A 19,232-nucleotide genomic window follows, 5' to 3' on the forward strand; every position below is an offset into this window, starting at 1 on the left:
CTTGCATAATTTTTAAAAGTAGAAAGGGGTCCTGAGGGAAAAAATGTTTTAAGAAATACTGGTCTAGATCATTACATTTTGACCCTATTGATTCTATTAACCAAATAGTCATTGAATAATATGTAATCTCCATTGAATGTCAAAATACTGCATGTTAAAAGCTGAAGCAGGCAAGGTGGGAATCAGTGCTCAAGCCAGACCCAACACTGAATAAACATTGAATACTGTAGGTGCCACATAATCTTGAAGCTGAGAAAAGAATGGTTCAAAATCTATTAATTTGGAATGACTAAATAAAAGGCTTGGGATTTAAATCTATGACTAATAAAGTTTAAAGGGCTTGATGTATGTGCTTAAAGGTAAAGGTTCCCCCGCACATGCGTGCTAGTCATTTCCAACTCTAGGGGCCGGTGCTCATCTCTGTTTCAAAGCCGAAGAGCCAGCGCTTGTCCGAGGACATCTCCGTGGTCATGTGGCCGGCATGACTTGACGCCAAAGGCACACAGAACGCTGTTACCTTCCCACTGTAGTGGTCCCTATTTTTCTACTTGCATTTTTACGTGCTTTCGAACTGCTAGGTTGGCAGAAGCTGGGACGAGTAACAGGCGCTCACTCTGTTACGCGGCACTCGGGATTCGACCCGCCAGACTGCCGACCATCTGATCGACAAGCTCAGCGTCCTAACCCACTGAGCCACCGCGTCCCTTTTGTATGTGCTTGGGCAGATGCAAATCTTTAGATGCATAATTTGATTTTTATTTCCATTAAAGCAATTTATTTAGCTATGACTAAGTTGCGAAGCTTTTGTTATAGTTGAATAGGCACTTGAGTTTCTGACGAACAGATTTAATACACCTCTTTCTGAAGTCTGACACTGTTTGCCATGAGAATCAACTTCTCATGCAAGAAAATTTCTGAAATTTATGATAGAATTTGTGCTGCTAGATATCACACACTGACATATTTACTGTCTCTTAAGATTCATATGTTTAGAGTTTCATTTGTGACAAGCAGGCATATACATAGAATGAAGGCTACTGCTAAGTTTGTAAGCCGCCCTGAGTCTTCGGAGAAGGGCGGGATATAAATGGAATTAAAATAAATAAAATAAAAAAATTTGGTGACAATTTATGCCTTTCACTGCTAAGTGGTGAACATTCTTTTTCACTTAGTAGGAACACTTTATAGAACAAGTAACAATTTCCACCATAGGATTCTCTCATACAGTATTTTTCTGCAGTCTTTCTACAAGCCTTATCCAAACCATATGAACCGTTCACTACTTATGACTTGCACCTGTTGTTTCTTGATGCCTATTGAATTACAGAGAGTCCTCAACTTAGAACCACAATTGAGCCCAAAATTTCTGTTGCTAAGTGAGACATTGTGGAGTGAGTTTTGCCTCATTTTATGACTTTTCTTGCCACAGTTGGTAAGTGAATCACTGCACTTGTTAAGTTAGTAACACAGTTGTTAAGTGAAACTGGCTTCCGCATTGATTTTGCTTGTCAGAAGGTTGCAAATGGTGATCTCATGATCCTGGGACATTGCAACCATCATAAATATGAGTCAGTTGCCAAGCATCTGAATTTTGATCATGCAACCATGGGGATGGTGCAATACCTATAGTCAGACAACTGCCTGACTTTACATAGCGATAACACACTGTTAGCCCAGGCATCTTGTCTAAAGTTATTCAACCATGATTAGTTCTGTTAGTATTTTTTTCCTAAACATCTTACCCATTTGACATTTTATTAATTTCATGGATGCTGGGCTGATTATTGGGTTTTCATCGCCAAGGCTGAAATCTTTAGGCAGAATCTGTTTCATTCTTTTGCAAAGACTTTCAGTCTTTTTTACACATAGTCTCCCAAGACTCCAAGTAGAGGAGTATTCTTGGTGGATCACATATCTAATATTCTTTGAGAGAACTTGCTGTTTTTCCTTAAATGTGCAGTTTAAAAAAGAATGCTTGCTTTGTGTAGGCCTTTGAATGATCATACTGTATATGCATTATTGATTATCTGTTTCTGTTCTGTTCTCACATTATCTATTCTTATTTCCCTAGTAAATTTTCATTGCTGCTTCTTAGTTCTTTCTAATATAGCTGTGCCAACCTAGCAGTTTCAAAGCATGCAAATGCAAGTAGATAAATAGGTACCACTTCAGTGGGAAAATATCTGTGTTCCATGTGCCTTGGCATATAATCATGCCAGCCACATGATCACAGAAGCGTCCTTGGACAATGCTGGCTCCCTTAGCTAAGAAATGGAGATGAGTCAGACACAACTGGGCTGGGGAAACCATTACTTTTATCTTTTTACCATGTGAATTGTAGCACTGTAGAATGAGAACAGTGTTCCATTGAAAATGCCTTCAAAAATAATGAAGTGATAATTATTAAATAATAATTAATAATTTAATTAATTAAAAATTAAATAATAATTCTGGACAAGCATCTGCATTCCATTGTTTCATATTCCTCCACCGCATGGACATAGTCTCTGTTTGAAGAGGATCTTTTGGTATCTCCCTTCAGTAATCGCTGTTAAGAGTACATTGAATCTGGCCAAGGATAAAGCCCTTCTATATTTTGGAACTGCTATGTGACTAAGATATCCAGCTGATTGTGCAGAGTGGCTCAGAAAAATGTTTCTAGGTTGAACTGGTAAATCTGCTTGAAGCTCTAAGTCGGCCACTGCTTAAGATCAGCTGCTGCGAGTGCATAGCCCATCAGGGTGATGTCAAGTCATGAAAAGCCATAAAGTTGCAGTTTGTCATATATTGGCTGATGCCAGGAAGACTGAAAGCTGTCAGTCACAATTAAAGGGAACAAGCCAGCTGGAAAAAAAAAAGGAGAGCTTAAGCGAATTGGAGAAAATAAAAATCCAGGCAGAAATTTCTAATTTAGGTTGGCCAGGTTCACTGTTCTGAATGCAGCGAAGTACTGGAAAAATTGATCTCAAAAAGTTGGATTGAACTAAGAGGAAGGAATCACCTGTAGGGGCCCAACTGAACTCCACAAAGGAGCTAGGCTCAGATCTTCAATCACTGCAGGTATGTGCTGGGTTCCTTTCGAGACATAGGATTGTAAAAACAGCACTGTTTTTTTTTCTATGTTTGAGATAACATAATTGACATGAGATGTATTGTTGCCCATAGCATGGGAAAAAATCCCCAGATAGTTAAAGGTCTTAACCTGCTTTGCTGAAATGTTATTTAGCTACCAGATGTGTCTTAGGACACTTAGCAAAAACTAAGGTTTTTGAGACAGGTTCATGGCTATCATGGTATCATGAACTTCAGAGTCGACTTTTTTCCCGGGGAAGATGAGTTGAAATTCCTAAAACCAATGTGTCTCAAGAACTCCAATCCTATAGTAAATTCCAGCAGCTCAAGCAGCAACAAAGAGGATGAAATGAATACAGGTGGTCCTTTACTTATAATCATTCGTTTAGTGACTGTTCAAAGTTACAACAGCACTGGAAAAAAATATTTATGTCCGTTTTTCACATTTACAATGTTGCAGCATCTCCATGGTCATGAAATCAAAATTTGGATGCTTGGCAACTGACATGTATTTATTTATGACAGTTGCAATGTCCCGGGGTCATGTGGTCACCTTTTATGACTTTCTAACAAGCAAAATCAAAGGGGAAGCCAGATTCACTTAACAACTCTGGTACTAACTTAACAACTGCCATGATTCACTTAACTGTCACAAAAACGGTATTACAATGGGACAAAATTCACATAACAACTGTCTTGCTTAGCAATGGAAATTTTGGGCTCATTTGTGATCACAGATTGAGGACTACCAGTATTCTATGTGAGATTTTTCAGCGACATTGATCACTCATTAGTTTCATCCTTATTACTCTGGTTTCTCTTCAGATCGTATAAATCTTTCACCTTTTACTTATTAGCAATCATCAGACACAGATAGCCTACTAATAAAATTATTTTCTTATTATTTATTTTTATAATATAGCAGAGTTTATTATTTTGTGCTGTATAATCTTAGGAAAATAAATACATTCATGTGGTGTCTGTTGTTTAAATATTCAACCACATTGCTCTAGTCTACATTGGATCTTAATATTCTGTTTCTTTCCATTTTAGAATCTGAAAAGATTCCTGTGATGCGTGGACAATGGTTTATTGATGGCACATGGCAACCACTAGAAGAAGAAGAAAGTAATCTGATAGAACAGGAACATCTCCGCTGTTTCAAGGGGCAGCAGATGCAGAACTCTGACACAAATGTGTCAAAACCTATAGATAGAAAAGAGGGTAAGATTTGCTACAGAAAATTTCCTGATATCTCTTTGTTATGATGGTCATAGCTTTTGCAGGACATCTGATACTTAATTAGATAATTACACTTATATTTCCACATTAATGGACAGAACATCTCCCAGAATGTCAGAGGTCTTCCTCAGCGTACACAGAATTGCCAGGAACTGTTCTTCCATGAATATATTTTCTCAAAATATACATTCAACATTTTAAAATCAACAATATAATGCAATAAATATATATTAAAATATGGCATTTCTATAAATCTGCTTAGTTGCTTGCTTTTAATATCTGAAAAATGTAGTAACTTGAATAATCTTTAAAGGATCCATTTATTGATTCTAGTTACGGTATAGAAAAAATGATTTATTAAAACTGCATCCATCTGTGTTAAGCAGACTTGTTTGCATTTATTTGGTTTATTTTCCTTTTTGTTAGAGTAAAATTTTAAGTGATTCGACTGAATCTTCACAAACCATTTGGTCTGTTCAGAATAATAATAGTTTGTACTAGTTTAGTGGTAGAATAATGTTAATCAAATACTTATTTGGCTGGTCAACTATTCAGTAAAGCTAAAATTCTGTTTTACTGGTTAAATTCATGATAATATCATGACTTAACAAAGGCAGAACCCTACCTTTAATTTCAGTGTGTTTGGAGCAGTGATCTTCAACCTTAGTAAATTTAAGATGCATGGATTTCACCTTCCATAATTCCCCCTCGAATTCCCTAGCCAACCAAAATTTTGGGAGTTGAAATCCTTGCATCTTAAATTTGGGGAGATTAAGAGACACTGATCTGAAGTGAGTCAGAACAAATTGATTCTACTAATTACCCTGCACATAAAAGCTCAGTGCATGTTAACAGAAAACTTGCTTAATTGTTATATTGCAATTATTTGCAATCTTTTAAAGAGATCATTGTTTAGGTGATCTGTTTATGTAGTTTACACAAATCTGGTTCATGATTAAATTATTATTAAGGCAGAATTTGAAAAATTAAAGAACAATTTGGTCATATCTCTCTTCACTAGTCACATTCTTAATCTTAAAGGATTGTATGATAAATCTGTTTGATAAACCTCATAAAATAGCTGCATTTGAATCATGAAGCTCCTTCAGCAAAGTCAGTAGTTATGGGTAAGCTTATCCATAGAGCTGTCCCAGTCTGAAAAACTTAATACCTCTGTGCAATTTTTTACTGTTATAGAGAATGCAACATTCATTATAACTTTAAAAATGTAAAGTTATATAAATAATTTATGTGAAATATGATAGATTTTTTGGTTTATAGATTATATCTTACTGTCAGAGTTAAGATAACTTCAGGGTAGTTATTGTTTTTGAACTACTATTTTTGAATCATCTTAGTTAAATTTCCCTCACAGAAATCATGTAATTAATAGAGTCCACAGCACAAAAATGAACCCAAGATAGCTGAATTGCAACATGGTTTCTACATGTGGAAATTTACACGGAAATGTAAATTTATTAAGGTTTGCCATTTGACTGCACAATCAATGGTTTATCATACAGATCCAATACATTACAGTTAAAGTAGTGTTTCAAACTTAGCCATGCTGTGTCTCTTAAAATGATAACTAAGTTTGTGGGACATGACCCTGCCTTCAGTGAATAAAATGGATGAATTCATTGGGTTTAGGGCAAGAAATAAATATACCATTAGAAATTAATGTCCCTTTGATTGTATTTTCTTGATTTAAGTTTACTTTTAGCAGATGCATAAGCAGTTCGGTCATCTTAGGTTTTATCTTAGTGCATAAAAGAAAATCGGTAACATGGTAAGAAGTTCAGGGAGAGAGGAAAATATTGGGAAGAGATTCAGAGGCTCCTCCCTAACTCCTTGGGGTATATGCTGAGGGAAAGGAAAACCCAGGCAGACTTAAAAGATTGATTGTAACCCTACAAAGGTAAATCAGATGAGGAAATCTACTCGATAGAAAGGCAAGAACTATACTTTATAGAGATAGGCTATAATAACAGAATCTTGCAAGTCTGCCTGTGTTTTCCCTTCCCTCCCTCTTAAACCCCAGGGAACAAGTCTAAGTCTCTTTTGAATAGTTTCCCATCTCCCTGAGCTTAATGGGCTGCTGCAACTGATAAATGTCTTAACCATTTCCGAGTGGTTTTCTCCAACTCATCTTCATGACTTCCTACAGTGCCACACTGGAAGTCATAAATTGGTGGGCTGCTGTGATTGTTGGATTCTTTTTGATCCACATAGAGTAGTCTGCAACCCATGACCACAGTTGAGCCCAAAATTTTGGTTGCTAAGCAAGACATTAGTTACGTGAGTTTTGCTCCATGTTATGACCTTTCTTGCTATAGTTGTTAAGTAAATCTCTGCAGTTGTTAGTTATACTGTTCTTAAATGAGTCTGGCTTCCCCATTGATTTTGCTCGTCAGGAGGTCACAAAAGGTGATCACACGACCCTAGGACATTGCAGTGGTCATAAATGGGAGCCAGTTGCCAAGCATCTGTATTTCGATCACATAACCATGGGGACGCTACAACAGTTATAAGTGTGAAAAATGATCATAAGTTACTTTTTCTTTGCTCTTGTAACTTTGAGCTGTAACTAAGAGAACTGATGTAAGTCAAAGATATCTGTATTCAGATATTTCTAAAAGCTTCCTTCAGGTTTTGCTTTTCACTGTTCTTGCATAAACCTACCAAAAGCTGTTTTAAATTACTGCTTTGTCTGCACTAACCTGAGCAGCTGTCAAAAAAAATGTTGTGACCTCCACCTAAATTGATCATAACCCACAATTTAAGAACTCCTGCCTTAAAGCAAAATGAAATAATTAACAAAATACATATTGCTAATCAACTACTAGGAGAATTGAAGAAAGAAGAGACCAAGTTGTACTCCCACTTCTGAAATGTTAATTTTAGCAGTTTTGAAACTGCAACTTGTGTAACCCCAATGGTTGACCTGGGAGAAGGAGGAGAACCTTTTAGTACAGTTTGTCTCTGTCCAGCTGGAGGTATGAATAAAAAAGTGTTCCATGCTATAATGTCTCCAGTTGAAGGGCATCACTTGGACTAGTCCTTGCGGTTTCCTTGCAAGATTTTCAGAAGTGGTTTACTATTGCCTTTTTTATAATAATCTTATAGTTGTATACTTTTATTGTATTGATTATGTGCCATCAAGTCAATGTTGACCCTTAATAGCCACATAAATTTTCTCCAGGAGGCTCTGTCCCTATTCTGATTCTTTACAGTAGATCTTCCAATGGTACACCCATCGCAACTGCAATTGGGGGCCCATCCATCTTGCTGCTTATTTTCCTTTCCTGTTATCTTTCTTTGCATTTTTCCCAGCGTTACAGAATTCTCCAGAGAGCTACATCTTCACAAAACACGTCCAAAGTACAGCAGGATAAATTGAGCCTCGTCATTTGTGCTTTGAATGAGAACTGTGGATTCATTTGTTTTATGATCCAGTGATTGTTAATGTAACCTTTCTCAGTAAAGTATAATAATGAAGAATCAGTTTCCTGATTGGGTCTAACTCATACAAGTCACAAAGCCTGAGGCTATCTCACATATTTTAATATTTTCTTTAAATGAATCTAAGGATACAAATAAAGAAATGCACATAAAACTTCCATAACTATATGGTGACTATTTATTTATATATTTATGTGGACACCCATCTTTCACAGTGACTTGGCAGGCTTACAAGCAGTAAAAACACAGTATATATATTAAAAAACCAGTAACACCACTATCATCACCCCGGCAACAACACGTCAATGAGCCACTTGATGGGTTCCAATCCACTCTGGGTTCCCCATGTCCACTGGCAAAAACAGCTCAGGGCTTTGCAAAAGAGTGACAAAGTAGGGGGCCAGTCTAATTTCTGCAGGGATGTTCCAGCGGGAGGGAACCACCATGGAGAAGGCCCTTCTTTTGGGTCCCATTTCCTTATGGAATGGGACCTGCAACATTTTTTTGCTTCCCTAATGTAGTGGGTCAGGTGGATGTAACTAGCAATGCAACACAGAGTTGGATTTTGCAGCCATAAAGCTTGCTGGATAAATCCCGAGTTGACCAGCAGATTTATATAATAATATTTGTTTAGTTTGATTTCTTGATGTTGGGAAGAATAAAATATAATGAAACTGCAACATTTTTAAAATAACTCCTTTTTGTATTGGGTGATCTTTTTATCCATCACCAGGATAGCAAAGCTATTTGAGACTTCATGAAATCTGTTGCAGTCTGGCTGCAATCAATTTACTGTATCACAGCTTTGAGCCTCAGTTGCAAGCAATTTCTAGAGTCACTGATGGGCAGTTTTTAAGGTGGTTTAATTCATAGAAATAGAAACACTAGAGATAGGTTCTGTTTTTTTCTACAAAAGTTGAAGTGGTTCTTGTGGCTGACTGCTCTCAGTTTTACCAGCTACTGTAGATCTATTATTTTACCTATTGTACAAATTGCACTTAAATTAGGAATAGAAGATACCACGTTTCTTTCGGTGCAGCCTAAGAATCTTCTTTTGCTGGTTATTAAAATCACAAGGGACCTTTTACATTGTAAGATAGGAAAAGCACTTGATCTTATCCCTCCTTTTCTGATTGAATCCAGTCAGCATAAAGGATACTGGTAAGCTTTAATGCTCTTTGCCCAGAGTTAATGGCTAATCAGTGCTGGGAATGCTGCCAACACCATTTCCTGCTCTTTGCTACTGCATTTGTAGCCCTAGGTATATTATTTGGCATTAGTTTGGCTTATTGTGTAATCTAGGGCAAAGCTACATATTACAGTATATAAATAGTATAGTTTGGTATAACTGTATATAGTATTTTTCTTATCACTTTATTTCAATTTTAGAATAACTGTATTGAGGTTCTTTCATAAACTGTTTGCATGGAACTGAAGCTAGCCCAAGCTTATCTTCTATGTTAAATAGCAGCTGGGATAGGTTAAAGGCTCACAGTAGCACTATAACATAGGAGAAAGGAGCTTAAAAATAAATATTAGTATGCATATTGATAATAGAGGTAATACGGCAATTAGGATCAGAATGTCTATTACTAAGTGATGCAAACATAATATGCACTTTCACATAATTGCATTCCTTAGTGATGGCAATCCTGGCAGTACGTGTTGATGTCATTAACTAAATCCTATCTCTCATTAGCAAGGACCCAGCCCAATCCAAGTGATTCCCAGCTTAGTCTCTCCCAACCCCAAACCGTGGTTATGTAAAGGGCTGCATAAAGGGCTGCATAAATAAAATCTTCTCTTGTACTACCCCCACCTACCTATCTCCCCCTCCGCTATCTCTGGCCTTTTGGCCATCCACTTATCCGCCACTGCCAGCTGCTCCCATTGTCCTAGGTCAGGGGTAGGCAACCTTGGCTCTTTTATGACTCGTGGACTTCAACTCCCAGAATTCCTGAGCCAGCGTGGAAGTCCACGAGTCATAAAAGAGCCAAGGTTGCCTACCCCTGTGACCTAGGTCAAGCACACACAAATACACAAAGATACTTTTTTCCTCTTTACTTGCTGGTTAGACTCTGGGAAAAGAGAAGAGAAAAAATATTTCAAAGAAAAACATGTTTCATCTGTATTTGCTCCTAGAGTCCATAATGAGATGAAAAGTAGTCTTTCACACACCCTTATCATGTTGTATGTTTTGGCGCAATTCACCCTCCAGTTTCCAATTGCTTCGTTAATTTCTTGGCTGTCTTTTCAGACTTTGGACAATGGGAAGTTGGTAAATTACCAGAAATTTTACAGAATGATTGTACAGTTAAATAGGCAGGAAATCAGAATTCAAAGTTAACAATAACATTTCATCTTAGAACTTCTGAGATTCATCACTCTAATACTTCCCTTTTGTTTCTGCATTAATTAGTATTCTGGGCCTGGAACAGAAATTTCTGCAACGATTTTGTATGCCATCTTCCCTGTTTAAAGGATAATATTTTACACAAAATTTTCTATATCATGCCAACCACAGCAAATGGAAAAATATACACAATAATATATCATCAGCAGTCGTTGATTGGAAGGAGATGAGATAGAATAAATGCCGTACAATGAGCATTTTTCTGTCTAAGGAGAGCAATGGATCAGCATTAGTGGTTAAAAGTTTTCATGATAATGTATAATTGCCATTTGGAAATTACGAGAATGACTACTGAGCAATCTTGATAGGAGGGAGTCACTTGTATATATGGACATCTTTCTTTTGGTGCTACTAATTAGTTGCAGCTGCCAACTTCTCTGACCATTCAGAGGTTTGGACAACATTATTCAGTATCTTAATTTATGTTTTTCTTGATTAGATCAGTTGGGTCCAGTAAATGCACCACCGCATCTAATTCTCAGGAACCTACTTAAGGTTTTGTTTTTGTTTTGGGTTCAAACAGAGACTTCCAAACCTATGCTCAGCTGTTTTTTAAATGGTCACGTTTTGTCTTTCAAGTGAGCTTGACTCCCTGTTTGAATGCCAACTGACCTTGGTGGTGCTTATTGTTCTCCTGTTTCTTAGGTGGGGCACAGCAGCTTCCTCTTCATTCCTAACTTGCCACTTGTGAGATACCTCAGCATTCATTCACCTTGGGATGTCCCTTCCTACACTGAACAGCACTGGCATCTACCTGTGGGGGTAAGGTAAGTCCATCAAACTACAGCACAGTAATCTTCAGGGGTTTCACTTTTTTCAATATTCTCATTGAATAGCTTGGAAGCTTAAAATGAGTATTGAAAGCGTCACAGTGGATGTGCATTTACCACCACAGGGAAACTCCAGTGCTGTTCAGGAATGGAAGTCTTGTTGTAGATAATGCATGTGGGGAATTTCCTGTCTTTCTTTCAAGAGCTGGAAAGCGACCAGCGGCCTTTTACTTTGTTCCCTTGTTTCTAGCCATCTCTTTAGGCTGCCTAATATCCTGAGCCTACGTTACAGAGTTGCGCTTTATAATCCCAGTAAAATTGCTGAGTGATATATCTATGAATTCACAGGTGATGGATGAACCCATTTATTTTTACATTGGTTATCGGTTGTTTTTCTGCTCTTTAAACATAATCTTACTTGTATCAATGAACAAGTAAGGGAAATTATTTATTTATTTATTTACTTACATATTTAACTGGTTCCCCATAAAATCATTGGTTTTCTGTTTTGCTAGCATTTACCCATGATATTTTTATTTTGTTTTGTGTGCTCGTTAACTTTTAGGATAATTCCCTATCATTCCCAATTATGAACCTTCTCAAAAGTTCACTTTGAAGCTCGGTCTCTTTACTTTTAGTTGTCAACTATCTACCTATCTTCTCCCTCCATTCTCTGTTCAAATGGAGAGGATTTAAGGAGAATGCAGAGGCAACAGGGGTTAAACGCAAGTGGTCTGAAGGTACAGTAATCACAGATTTGTGTTCTTATCTTCTCCTTGTATAGGAAACTTTACACTGTAGCTAGCACTGTAGAGCATTTAGATAACCAAATGCTTTCCCCTCTGCACCATTTTGATAGTTCCTGATTCCAAAACAAAACAAAAAGGAGACATTGTGGATCTTAACAAAACCACTCCTGCTTTATTTCTTAACAAAGAAAATTAGAAGCTGGCGGTGCTCTGACAAAGTATATTAACAATTAAAATTCCAAAATATTTTGTATGTTACTAACATAAACATTGGCCATGGAATGCCCTCCAATTTCAACAAAAGGGCAAGGGTTTTTTTTTAACAAATCCTGTCTAGATAATGATTTGTTTAACGGTTGTTTACTGAAAGATTGATATAGATCATAATTAAATGACTGTTCAGCTAATTGGATACTTTAATAAAATTGCTTTGATTAAACTGACAATAATATATAAAATGTTGAAGTGGATTAATGTAGGAGATTTTAAAAAAAATGAAGAGGAAGAGAAATGGGTATTGGGCCAGATGTTTTGCCCCTATGTATCATAGAAATAAGTTCTTTGCTCATTTGCATTTTTTGTTAGACTTGTCGTAAGAATTTTGAATAAAAACTGAATAGAAACAGCACTCTCATTCTCAGAAAGGAACAAAATTATCAAAGCATAAGTAGTAAATACTTTTCCTATCTTTTTACCATGGGCTCATAAGAAAATAATTACTGTTTAAACAACCATAAGTTTTGTCAGGCTTTGTGCTTATCACAGGTCCAGTAAAATAACATTGGGAAGAGTCATCACTGTTTGGGCTTGTTTTAACAAGGGACATCCTTGCATACTTTCCTTGGCAGTTTTCTGTTCTTTACACCTATTTTAACCATAAAAAAAAATCAGAGTTGTGCTCAGTGTGCATATTTGGCCTCAGAAATAATTTCTGAAAAATCCATTTTCAAAGTTTGGACTTAATCATCTTATTGTTGATCAGCAACGTTTATATATGCATGCATTTATATGTATATATCCTGCAATTATTTATACAACTCAGGGTAAGAGTTGATGAGTTAAAGATTTATAGGATAATTCTACACCTCTTAGGAAACCCTTGGTTGTTCTTAGTGAAATTAGAATATTTAACTCATAACATTCAGTCTTTACGGTCAAAGATTTTTACTCTGTAGGCTAAATGTACTTAAGGAAGAAGTGCATTTTAAAAAAAATCCAATGAGATTGGATATAGAAGTTAGAAACTACTAACAGCGAAATACTCTGCCACTTCATATATTCTCCTCCCAAATCTTCTACTCCTTAGAAAGAATAAAAATGAAACAGGTGGGATTCAGACTCCTTTTTTATATAACGTCTAATTTACCACATCATAATGTATTATCTTATGTTTATCATCTAGTAGCATTTATGTGAGAATGGCTAAAAAGTGTGTACTTTTTAAAGCACAATTTTCTTTTGCTCCAAAAACTATTCATGTGAACATCTTGTCTTTTCAACAGATGTGTCATCTTGTTTGTCTTTGTTCTATCATGGGAATCTTTAGTAGTACATAAATATTTTAAACTCCTAGATGTTGGCATTAGACTTTTGAGAACTGCAGGCAGCTAACATTTATTTAAGGAACAGCAGAGGGACCAAACATTTAACCAAACATTCCCTATTTTAAATAATAAATGCATGCTACACAGAAGTTAAGTGCGGAATATTTTTATGTGAACTGAATAGTCTCATCTTCAGTTATATCCAGGAGATGTATACTCTACACACTCTTCATTTATCTGTCCAGAGGAAAATTACATAGCTGGAAGTGCTATGCTAACTCATAACAAGTTATTAAAATCAAAATAAGCATAGTTAAAATTACAATACTTAAACAGAAGCAATGAAATAAGTGATGAAAGGGTTCTTTAACTATGATCAACAAAAAAAATCCCACGTTTTTGAGCTTTTAGAAAAAAATGGATCATTTTGGAAATTACTGGCTACAAATGTGTTTTCCATTATTCACAATTTGATATTTGAGTAACATGCTAATAGGTAGTGTTGATACTCTTGTTTTTGTGTTTCCTTCTCCCTGTTTTTTTTTTTTTTTGCTATGCCTAGTTCCGGAAGAGGTGCAGTTCCTGTTCTGTTGTTTTTTTTAATTAAAAGCCTTTTTTTTTGCTACAGCTGTTCATAGTTTAAAGCTGAGTCGCAATCATGTGGATTGGCACAGTGTCGAAGAGGTATATCTGTATAGCGATGCAACAACTTCAAAAATTGCAAGAACAGTTTCTCAGAAGCTAGGTTTTTCTAAAGGTAAAACTAGAGTTTTCTGTGTATTGTCAAAATATCTCTGCTGAATATATTGTATGTTCTGAGAAAAATGTGAAAAACTGGACTGGTTATTTCTCTAAACTGTACTTAATAATGAACATATGCTACTCAGAAAGGCAACTATAAAATTATCCTTCTAACCTAAAATGATAAAGTATGGGGTTTTTTTGTTTCTGCCAAACTTACTAAATGTTTGTGATAAAGGGATGTTTTTCAACTGTAATATAGTTGACCAGCCCAAGATAAAAAAACATACAGTATTTTATATATATAATATTATTTATTCATAGCAACTATATTTCTTTTCTTTTGTAATCCAAAATCTTGTTTGAGTTTTCCTTTCATTTTATCTTCACAAACTCTTTAAGTAGAATAGGCAGAAACGTAACAACTGGCATAAAGATATCTAGTGAGCTTATGGTTTAAACTTGGATTTCCTCAGTCTTAGTAACCTTAGTATTTCATTACATACAAATATCTGCTATTGAAGTAGTAACATTGCAGGGTTAAAGTTAATATGCTAATAAATCTACTCAAATTATGAACCCTTCTTCCTGCAGTACACGTATATATCTTGTGTATGTATATTTTTCAGTATGCAATATAATGTATTTAAAGCAAATGAGGAAAAAATATTTAAAGAAACTTTTCTACTTGGGCACTTGGAAGATGGTTTGCACAAAGTAATTGGCTTTTCAAGACAGAATTAAATGATGCCAATTGCATTCTGCAGCTTCAAGTAGTGGGACCAGACTTCATAGAGGTTATGTTGAAGAAGCTACATTAGAAGACAAGCCTTCTCCAACAACTCACATTGTATTTGTTGTGCATGGCATTGGACAGAAAATAGAGCAAGGAAGGATTATAAGGAATACTGCCATGTAAGTTCTTCATTTGTTTTTTGCAACCTGTATTTTTAATGTATATCAGTAAATGGGAAGAATGCTGCAACATATAAATACGTTAATTTTGTGTTAAGTATACATAAGAGCTGTTTAAGGAATTGTGTGTGCTATTTAATTAGACTACAAAATATCTTTTTGTACTGATTTTAAATTGCAATGTCTTACAGTTTATGTTAGATGATTTACAGTACTGATTTTTTTTTTAATTTATCAGATAAACATAGAGTTTTTACCTGATATTTAGACAGTTGAGCAGTGTTTTGCTCTGATCTACACCTTTGAATACTGCAAAAAACTTTGCTTCTCAGAAGTGAAATTAAATCAGACTTTGATAAGAGGTTGGGGGGAGGAGAAGGAGGGTGGGGGAGAGAGAGAGAGGAAAAAAGAGAGGGAGGGAGGGATGAAGGAAGGAAGGAAGGAAGGAAGGAAGGAAGGAGCTCTCACTTCCACTACTTTTTTTGCCCACCCATAGTCATTCTGTTTCCCTGTTTAGGCACAGGTTGCACAATATGAGGGTTAAAAATAATGGAATAAAAATAAGAAAAAGCAAACAATAATAAATACAAGTCACCAGGCATTTAAACAAAATCATAATTGAACACCAAAATGTACTATCATAGAATCACCTCACTTTCTCCCAGGAGCTGCTGAAAAGGCCAGATTTTTACAGATTTGTGAAAGCACAACAGGCTTAGGGCTATGCAGATCACAGGAAGATTCCTATTCCACAGGAGAGATACAGCTATTAAGAAGGTGTACGGTACCTCCTGGGTCCTGCAAGATGATGGAGCTTTACAGCTGGGACCTGGAGCATGTTGCCTTTACCAGAACTTTCTGGTCAAGCAGAAACAATAGGAAATAGGTGGTTCTTAAGATAACCAGATCCCAAGAATATCCTTTGTTGGGTAGCTTTGGGCAAGATCATTTCCTATAAATGTCTGTGTTGCATATTATTGTTATTCATGGGAAGTATTCATTTTTCAATCTAACATTTGTTTGTTTTCTTTTAATGTACTAGGATGCGGGAAACTGCAAGAAAAATTGAAGACAAATATTTTAGTAACCTTGCAACACATGTTGAATTCTTGCCAGTGGAATGGCGATCTAAACTTACACTTGATGGAGGTATTTTTTTCTCTTTTTTTAAACCTGATGACAGTGGTGATACTTGGAAAGTAGCATTTTTATATTTTTTCTAGCATTGAATTTTACTTGTTCATTTATCCATATCGTAAATGTTTCTGGATACTATCTGCTCACTTTAATATAGGGTTGTTTTTAGGTCAGTTGGCTCTAAACTTAATCCCAAACATCCTTCAGCTCCCTAAACTGATATAAAAGGAAAACATTAATAGTGATGAACTAGCAAATTATCACAGCACTTGAGCAATTTCCAGAGGACTGAAAAAGAGCTGATGTAGTTAGTTCCCATCTTCAAAAAAGGAAAAAAAATAGATCCAGGAAACTACAGACCTATCAGCCTGACCTCAATACTTGGGAAGATTCTGGAAAAGATAATCAAGCAACGAATCAGCGAACACGAGGCAAACAAAGTCATTACCAAAAGCCAACATGAGTTTGTCAAAAACAAATCATGCCAGACAAATCTTATTGCATTCTTTGATCAGGTGACAAAATTAGTGAACCAGAAGAATGCTGTGGATATAATTTACTTGGATTTCAGTAAGGCATTTGATAAAGTAGACCACAACCTACTACTTGATAAGATAGAAAAATGTGGGTTAGACAGCATCACCACCAGATGGATTCGTAGCTGGCTGACAGGCCATACTCAGCGTGTGGTCCTCAATGGAACCGCATCTACATGGAAGGAAGTGTGTAGTGGGGTTCTAGGCCCAGTGCTCTTCAAAATCTTCATCAACAATTTGGACGAGGGGATAGATGGGGAACTCATCAAATTTGCAGATGACACCAAGCTGGCAGGAATAGCCAACACTCCAGAAGATATGCTTAAGATACAGGAGGATGTGAACAAACTGGCACACTGGGCGCTATCTAACAAAATGAAATTCAGTGGTGAAAAAAGTAAGGCTCTACATTTAGGCAGGAAAAACCAAATGCACAGGTACAGTATAGGTGGTACCTTGCTCAATATTTGTAACCATGAGAGGAATCTCAGAGTCCTAGTGGACAATCACTTAAATATGAGCCAGCAGTGTGCTGCAGCTGCCAAAAAAGCCAACACAGTGCTAGGCTGCATCAAGAGAGGGATAGAATCAAGATGACGTGAAGTGTTAATACCACTTTACAATGCCTTAGTAAGGCCACACTTGGAATACTGCATCCAGTTTTGGTCACCACAATGTAAAAAAGATGTTGAGAGACTAGAAAGAGTACAGAAAAGAGCAACTAAGATGATTAGGGGACTGGAGGCTAAAACATAAAGAACGGTTGCTGGAATTGGATATGTCTAGTTTAATGAAGAGAAGGGTGAGGGGTGACATGATAGCAGTGTTCCAGTATCTCAGGGGCTGCCACAAAGAAGAGGGAGTCAAGCTAGTCTCCAAAACACATGAAGGTAGGACAAGAAGCAATGGATGGAAACTAATCAAAGAGAGAAGCAACCTAAAATTAAGGAGAAACTTCCTGACAGTTAGAACAATTAACCAGCGGAACAACCTGCCTCCAGAAGTGGTGAATGCTCCAACACTGGAAGTTTCTAAGAAGAGACTGGACAGCCGTTTCTCTAAAATGGTATAGGGTTCCCTACCTGAATAGGAAGTTGAACTAGAAGACCTCCAAGGTCCCTTCCAACTCTATTATGATTATTATGGTTTATTATTATTATTATTATTATTATTATTATTATTATTATTATTATTATTATTATTATTATTATTTTCCATAGTTATGGATTTAGATGTTTTAAATTGTTGATTTTGAACTACCGTATTTAAGATTTTATTACACCTTAATCTCATTCTCCTTTTTTTTTTCATTTTAGACACTGTTGACTCTATTACTCCAGATAAAGTTCGTGGACTAAGGGATTTGCTTAACAGTAGTGCAATGGACATAATGTATTACACAAGTCCCCTCTATAGAGATGAGGTATGTGTGTTGTTAACTGTTTTTTTTTTAAGTGTGAACAAATAATTGGCTAGCAAAAACTTTTTTAATTAAACATACTTCAGGTTCTCTACTACCTTAAAGTGTGAAGTTCCATTGCATAGGAACAAAATAACTGCTAGTCCTCTGTTTTATTTAAAAACCAGGTACAATCCTCTTACCATATTCTTCAGTTAATGAAAGGACATATGTTTTGTATGTCACAGTTTTCAAATTTTTATTTTGACTATGGGTGAATTAAATGACAACTGAGAATTGGGTGGCAAAAGCAGTAGTGAGAGAAATTCAAATAGAATGTCAAAAAAGATTGTCTTTCAGTCAGGTTGGCATGATTATATCATTTAAAATATTAAAGAGTGTACAGATGATAGGGCATCCTCCAGGAAATAATTGCACATATATAAATGTATAAATTAGATGAAATAAATAAATAAAAATGATGTCTTGGGTCAAACCATTCAATGGAATTCTCTAATCAAGAAGGAAAAGTGAAGGTTTAGAACTGACCTCCTAATTTCTCTAATTTGGTTCTTAGCCTCATGATAACCAGGGTTCAGGTTAATAGAAGGACTCTAAAAGGGGGAGTCCTTAGTGTCAAACAAGAAAGAGAAGAGAGGTTGTTTAGAAAAGAAGCTATTGCATAGAGCACCTCCACACTCATTGCTTCTTTATTTGAGACCACATATTTCCTGCACGCTAGGGCTCTGCGTGTCATGGTTCCAACTGATGAAACCCTTCAAAAGAACTTTGAGACATTGTTTTCCTTAAAGAGTCTTTTATTTGGGAAACAGAGTATCGGCACTACATAGTTGACCCCAAAACTAAATTCCCCTCCCCCAGATACAAAGTTTCAAAGTACAATTTCCACCCTCAACAACCTGTCATAAAGCACATTCCCCAATAAGCTTATAGCGTGGGCTTTCTCCCCAGCTCTCCAGCCCACCAAAACGTTATCAGCTCCGGACCCAGTTTGTCCTTGATTTCCCACGGCAGAGTTATCATTATGGCTAACTGAGCTCGCATCCCAATCCCCCCTCTCTGCACCAACTAACTGTAAAAGCAAGAAAAAAGGAAAAGAGAAAATGGCTGCTTTTTCATCTGTTGTCAAAGCAAGGACATCCAATGATAGCAGCGTTGACACTGCGGTTGGAAGTCCTACAATCAAATCACAAACTGTGTGATTGCGTAGGGTCAGTAACTTTTTCAGACA

The 19,232-nt window shown here is 36.3% G+C and overlaps 1 protein-coding gene across 3 annotated transcripts in view; it reads left to right on the forward strand.

Moving 5' to 3' along the window:
• DDHD1 (DDHD domain containing 1) overlaps window positions 1–19,232 on the forward strand; it is a 45,127-nt gene that overhangs the window by 12,920 nt on the left and 12,975 nt on the right. For 2 of the 3 annotated variants that reach the window (XR_014028686.1, XM_081346156.1), the window contains exons 2-7: window positions 4,126–4,296; window positions 11,598–11,699; window positions 13,881–14,009; window positions 14,761–14,908; window positions 15,951–16,057; window positions 17,898–18,004. Coding sequence is in view for 2 of the 3 variants with exons in the window: in XM_081346156.1 (XP_081202282.1) it covers window positions 4,126–4,296; window positions 11,598–11,699; window positions 13,881–14,009; window positions 14,761–14,908; window positions 15,951–16,057; window positions 17,898–18,004 (764 nt within the window). In the remaining variant the exon portion in view is untranslated. The remainder of the gene's footprint in view (window positions 1–4,125; window positions 4,297–11,597; window positions 11,700–13,880; window positions 14,010–14,760; window positions 14,909–15,950; window positions 16,058–17,897; window positions 18,005–19,232) is intronic. The other variant, XM_081346157.1, reaches the window with a different exon arrangement.

The sequence above is a fragment of the Vipera berus genome (genome assembly GCF_964194415.1).
Source record: "Vipera berus genome assembly, chromosome: 1".
Classification (NCBI taxonomy): Eukaryota; Metazoa; Chordata; class Lepidosauria; order Squamata; family Viperidae; genus Vipera; species Vipera berus.